Below are 6,934 nucleotides of genomic sequence, written 5' to 3'. Positions count from 1 at the left end.
ATTCAAAACAACTTTTTTTTAGCATATAATCCTTCACTTTTGAGATTTTTTGTCATTTTCGTCCAAACGTTTGATTTTTTTTTTTTGCCAAATCGTCCAAAAGATTTAGGATATTTGCCATTTTCATTCGAATGTTTGATAGAAAAAATAAAGTAAATTAAATATTTGGATAAAAATGAAAAAAAATCTAAAAAGTGAACAACAAAAGTTATTTTAGATGGTCAGATTTTAATAATAGTAAACAGAAAATTTTAAAAGGAAGAGACGTGCACGCTTTTTACACGATCCAAACACAAATACCCTCTCAAACCACATTCCCCAATTCCACACCCACAAACAAAACCCTAGAATTCCACGCTCTCTCTCTCAAATCCGTACATGAAAAAACCACCACAATGACCGATCACGAAAAACCCACCATCAACACCTCCCCAACAAGCTCCCGATCCGTAACCCAAACCATAAACGGGTCACACCATTTCGTCATTCAAGGCTATTCGTTAGCGAAAGGTATGGGGATCGGGAAACACATAGCGGGAGATAATTTCACTATCGGAGGGTACCAATGGGCGATATACTTCTACCCGGATGGGAAGAACCCGGAGGACAATTCAAATTATGTTTCGGTGTTCATTGCGCTTGCGAGTGAGGGGACGGATGTGCGGGCGTTGTTTGAGTTGACTCTGGTGGATCAGAGTGGGAAAGGGAAGCATAAGGTGCATAGTCATTTTGATCGGGCGTTGGAGAGCGGTCCGTATACGTTGAAGTATCGGGGTAGTATGTGGTATGTGTTATGTTTTGTTATATAAATTGAAAATGATGATTGGTAGGATAGAACATTGACCGAAAGATAGGTTTAGATCCGCCCTTTAGATTAAGGTGTTTTTTAAGCTGTTTAATGGTAATGGGGGTATTTTGGCTGGTTTTTGCTTAGTTATGGTTGGAATTAGTTTAAGGGGTTGTTAATATGTATCATAGTAGTTGAAGGTGCTAGGCAGGCGCACTCAAGGCGCATGGCGGTTTAAAGATGTCATTTTTAGTTTTTTAGGCTGGTTTCAGGCATAGTTGTTAAAAGCCATCGCCTCTTGCGCCTAGGCCCATTTTTCAGGCGAAGCGAGGTAGTTGCGCTTTAAGTCGAGGAAATTGCGCTTTAACTCTCCAGGTGATGGTTCATGCGCACATTCCGGCAAGATTCCTAGATTTCGGAGAGTTTCCGGCTAAATTCCGACAAGATTCTAGCCAAATTTCTACTTTTAATCAAGGAAAACTTCTTTTCTACACTAATACGCTAATATTTTGGTACTAATTAGATGATATAAAGTGTTACATAATAGAATTTGTTTATTTTATTTGAAGAATAGTATTCTTTTTCTAATACATAATATATTTTTAAAATTTTTTCATTATGCGCTTTATTTTTCCCAGGCCCTTGCTTTTTTTGCGCTTTGCGCCTAGGCCCCAGGCGAGGCTTATGCGCTTTGACTGCATCTAGTGCCTTTAATAACTATGGTTTCAGGACATTTTTTGTTGGCCGGAATTTGCTTTTGCCCTTGATTGACAAAAGGCGCTATTGCTGCATTGGGCTTTGCCTGGATGCCTAAGGGAGCACCTTTTGTTCTTTTGACTACCATTAGGCTGCATGTTAGTAAAAGAGGCAGTCCAGATAGTAATTCTTTGTTTGAAAGGATTGTGCATTTCCAGGTGCACAATTAAAGAACATTGCCATAATGATTTTTCACTCTCATTTGAAAATATTGAAGTTATCTGGACTGGATTGCATAATGTTAATCACTACACAATATAGCAATAAATCTTATTATAGATTTGTTAGGCAAATGTTTTCAGTTGTCACATTACAACTTTTCAGTTGATGGCATGGCATCTCTAGCGAACTTTGTTGTTATTTGTTTGGAGCTTCATGGCTTTGCATTGAGCGCTGACTCAAAACTAATGGTGTAAGTGGTTATTCTGTACTACAATTACGTGGTTAGTTATCAGATTCTGCTCGTATAAGTTGGAAATCAATAACAAGCATTAAATAGCCTTCAGTATCCATAGTCTGATGTATTACGTGTAAAGGGAAATCTTTACTTGGTTGGAGGTTGCAAGCACAAGAGTTCATAATGTAGTTTGAATTTACGCCATAAGAAGTTGCTTTAAGTGATTATTTTTGGGTTTTTCTGGTGTTTCATTGTGTATATATCAGTAGTCTAAGTTTTATGTAAAATAGAGAAATGATTGGTAGGTCTAGAACATTAATCTAAATATATCCCTATTGCCTACCATATGTTTAAATCCTTCTCTTAGATTTAGGTGTTTTCTTGCTTTTGGGATACGTATACTTGATAATGGGGGTGTTTTGGCTGATTTTGGTATAGTTATATTTGGGGTTATTTTAAGCAGTTGCTAATATTTAGCATGCTAATCAAAGGCGCCACTGCGCCAGGACGCATGGCAAGGCGAGCATTTTTTTTTTTTGTGCTTTTGACTAGTCTACTATGATATATACTTATATAGAGCTATCTGGTTGTGTATTTTTGGTTTCTTGAGCTATGCTATGAACGTTGGAATATTAGAGACTATATGATAAACAGTAAAGTCCTTAGTTGGTTATGTTATTCTAATTTTTTAACATCAATTTTAACTCTTAAATACCACCTAATCAACCTGCACTTGTAAGGATTTGAACACACGCCACATTTGTGGGGGGCAATCACCAATGGCACTAGACCACTTAGGCCATGCCACCATGGGCATCTTATTCTACTTATTAGTTATATCCTTAATGGTGTACGCCGCTCAAGGTTTAAAAAAAAAACGGAAACGAGTTTCGAGGCGTTTTCCCTTCGCCTCACGAGGCGTAAGCCTTGAGGCAAAACGAGGCATAAGGCCGAGACGGTATTAATAAATAAATATAAAAATTGTATATATTGTAAAAATAATACTAATACTAACTAATTTCATCATCAGATTCATCAAAATCATCAAAAACACACTTAAAAAAGACATGAAATGCTTGAAACCATGACCCCTTGAGGCGCACGCCTCAAACGTTTTTTAAAACCATGACGCCGCTATTAGGCGTCCCCACCGAGCGGTCGCAAGGCCAACATGAGGGAGGTAAGTTACGTGTCCCAGAGTAAATCGGGTGGTGTTGGGGTTTGATCCCCAAACCTCCACAACAAGTTCCACCTTACCACTGGAGCACTATCCCCAGTTGTGAGTTAAATTTTGTTTGAAAGGACCATGCATTTTCAGGTGCATAACTTACTAACAAAAATCAAGTCCGATAATGAATTTTCATACTCATTTACAAATATTGAAATACTGTAGATTGGATTGAAGATTATTAATTGCTACTCCCATAGTCCTGTTTGCAAATATTGAAGTATTGTAGATTGGATGGAAGACCGTTTATCGCTACACAACATAGTAAATAAATTGTATTATGCATATTTTAAGCAACTGTTTTCAGTTGCCACATTACAGCCTTTCAGTTGATGACGTTATTATTATTACCATATCATCTATGTCTTTTTTCAAGCAAACTTTATCGTTAGTAGTTTTGGAGCTTTGTGGCTTTGCATCGAGGGCTGACTCAAAACTAATGGTGTAAATGGTTATTTTTTTTACTACCATAACATGATCTTACCTGTATTAAGTAGGAAATTAATTACAAGCATTAAATTGCTTTCAATATTTCTTAGTCTCATGGACGTATGTTTTGAGTGTTAAGAAGGAAATCGTTACTTGGAAACGCCTATTGTCTCAAATTTTGATGCTTATGATAAGTTGTGTTTTTGTTCTGCTGGACTGATTTGTTTCATTTTGCCTGTGCTTGCACAGGGGATACAAGCGTTTTTTCAAGCGGGCATTGCTAGAAACTTCAGATTATCTCAAGGACGACTGCTTGAAGATTAACTGTACTGTCGGAGTCGTGGTTTCCGCAGTAGATTGTCCTAGGTTACAACACTCGATCAAAGTACCTGAGTCTGACCTCGGATCACATTTCGGTACGTTACTCGATAACATGGAAGGTTCAGACGTCGTCTTCCATGTGGCTGGAGAAAAGTTTCATGCCCATAAGTTGGTGTTAGCCGCTCGATCCCCCGTATTTCGGTCTGTATTCTTTACACAAGATGCACAGAAGCATCATGAGATTGAGCTTACTGACATGGAACCACAAGTTTTCAAGGTAACTTCAATTAAAATTGTAATAATATAATTTTTGTATCAAAGTTTTAACTTTTTTGAATGTGGAACAGGCTATGCTACATTTCATATACAGAGACACACTTATGAAAGATGAGTTAGTGACATCTAGCTCGTTCTCTGAATCCGATTCGTTAACAGCCAAGTTGTTGGCTGCTGCCGATAAGTATGATTTGGTCAGACTTAGACGGATGTGCGAGTCTCACCTCTGTAAAGATATAACCGTAAACTCCGTTGGTAGAGCTCTCGCACTGGCCGATCGTTATCATGCCACTGAATTGAAAGCTGTTTGCTTAAGATACGCTGCTGAAAATCTTGCAGGTATGTTACAATATATGCATTAATGGCAGCGTGTGGATTATGCGACTTCTAGTGTTTCTAATGAAAACATATTTGGGTTGCAGCGGTTATGAGATCAGACGGGTTTGAATATCTGAAAGAGAACTGCCCTCGGTTGCAGTCTGAACTTTTAAAGACGGTTGCGGGGTGTGATGATGACTGTAGTAGTAGCGGTGGTGGCAAGTCAAGAAGTGTTTGTGGTCAACTTTCAGACGGTGGAGATACAAATGGCAGGAGGGTCAGGCAGAGGATGTGGACTTTAGGAGATTCTTGATTTTGAACAAACAAAATAAAGTTTTCGGGAATAGCTGACTGTTGACATTGATTGCGTCGTCGTTTTTTACTTTTTATCATAAAACAAAAATGAAAAAAAAGACTGTTCTTTGACGTGTAACAAAAGAGTGGTTGGTTTTAACTGTAGATTTGTATTTGGTCAATTTTAACAAAATTTAATTTAATGTTATCTACATTGGTTGTAATTTGTAAAAGATATAATATAATGACCAAATTGGTCTTGGTTAAGAAGATAATTTACACAAACAAAAAGTAACGCAGTTAAGTGTGTTAATGTTAGAGTTGATATTTTTGACATGAATCCGACCCGCCAACCCGATACAATTGACATCCCTAAATTATACAGACATATAAATCTACACGCATAACGTTATGCGCTCATGATGTATGCATTTTAAACCAAGCTTGAGAAAACAGTTGCTAGTCACCACCCACTTTTGGCGCTTGAAGTTGAAACCGTTTTCTTCTAGCAGCTGATGACTAGGGTGCTGGAAAGGTGGAAATGTCTTTGGCATGGTACCGACCCCGCTAGACTACCACCTGTGAAGCTGGCATGAGGAGCATTGGTGGAAATGGGTCAGGTTGGGTTGACCCGAAACACATATAGCCCATACTTTTTTTATTTTTTAGTACCAAAATAAAACTGTTTTAGTGACAGTTTTTTCTCTCTTTTTTTTTTTTTTTTTTTTTTTTTTTTTTTATGAGAAAATGCTTAGGAGATTTTCTGGCCTACAACTAGTTTGACCGAGTGGCCTTGTTTCCTTTTTACCTTCTTTTATATATTTTTAAACTTTTACTAGTTTGATCTGTTACAGTTAAACTTAAACCGAATATACCCCAAGTCAACTGATCAAAACTGCCACCTCTAATAGAAAGAGTCTAAACTTACGCGTGTGTGAGGTGATGTTGAACCGAAGAAAAACCTGGATGAAGTATGCTATTTTTTCTGAGACGATATGATCACTTTCATTATTCATGAGATTGCTAGAAAAGAATTGTTGCTTCGTCAAAACCGGTCGAACCCAACTGTGACCAAACGTCACGCTTCCTCGCATGACATGTGGTCACACAGTAAATTAACAGCAAGACTTTATGAAATTCATCATAAGTTTTTATAATACCTTTTAAATCAATTTACAGATTCTGTTCACTGTGCAAACCAAGGTATCAAACTTTTAGAATCCATTCATGACACAATTAAATGACAGTCAGACTCAGACACTTGCATGAAACTAAGAAGCAGATTGAACGATACATTTATTGGATAACTGAATTTTATTTTCCATTATTTTGTTTGTGAATATCACTTCTGTTGATGGTATTTCTGTTAAAAAAAATATAAGCTGAAGCATAAGTACTTTTACATGTACATAATCCCCTTATGTATCATACTTCAAGTAATATGTCAAAGTGTTTATGCGATTTTCACGGTTCTCTAGTAAGAATTCTCGGTGTCTTTACCTTTCTTTTTTATTAACCATCACAATTTGGGTTGTTGGCTGACAGTTGGGTATCACCAAACATAAACACATACCGTTTAATAAGGATGAGCAAATCTCGATCCCGTCCCGATCCCAAAAATCCCGATCCCGAATTTCGCCAAAACTGGGTACTGATACCGAAATATGTCAGTACGGTAGCGGTATTTGAAGGTAAAATTCGGTATTTTACCGGTACCGATCCCGAAAATACCGATACCGAAAATGCCAAAAAGTGGATACCGTTTCCGGTACAAAAAAATTTGGTATGGTATTTTCGGGATCGGGATCGAGATTTGATACCAAATGCTCATCTCTACCGTTTAATTACTTTTGTCGAAAAGCTTAACTTTAATCCCGACATGATTTGTGTAACTAGTTTATCTAACACGTCAAACTGTTTGACAAGTCCAAAATAGGTTGGCGAGATACACCTGATGAAATTATAAAAGGACTTCAATATTTCATTTAGTAGTCAAAGATTTATAATTCAAAACCTCAAAAAATGCCACTATTGATCAATTTTGGTTACATGTCAACAAAGCAGGTATACTAGTTCTTGATTTATTTAGTCATGTAATTTAAATTGAACTTAGCAAACATTTTATTTC

General features: G+C 37.1%; 1 protein-coding gene across 1 annotated transcript; it reads left to right on the top strand.

The window, feature by feature from the left end:
- The first annotated feature begins 266 nt into the window (after nt 1-266).
- On the top strand, nt 267-5,014 carry LOC110908320 (BTB/POZ and MATH domain-containing protein 4). Its single transcript, XM_022153239.2, has 4 exons — nt 267-784; nt 3,847-4,195; nt 4,266-4,533; nt 4,617-5,014. The coding sequence occupies exons 1-4, from the start codon at nt 396-398 to the stop codon at nt 4,823-4,825; spliced, it is 1,215 nt and encodes a 404-aa protein (XP_022008931.1). The 5' UTR covers nt 267-395; the 3' UTR covers nt 4,826-5,014.
- The last annotated feature ends 1,920 nt before the right edge of the window (nt 5,015-6,934 follow it).

This window comes from Helianthus annuus, chromosome 14 (genome assembly GCF_002127325.2).
Source record: "Helianthus annuus cultivar XRQ/B chromosome 14, HanXRQr2.0-SUNRISE, whole genome shotgun sequence".
Lineage (NCBI taxonomy): Eukaryota > Viridiplantae > Streptophyta > Magnoliopsida > Asterales > Asteraceae > Helianthus > Helianthus annuus.
Note: the sequence above shows the minus strand (reverse complement) of the source record. Positions and strands in the feature narration are given on the sequence as shown.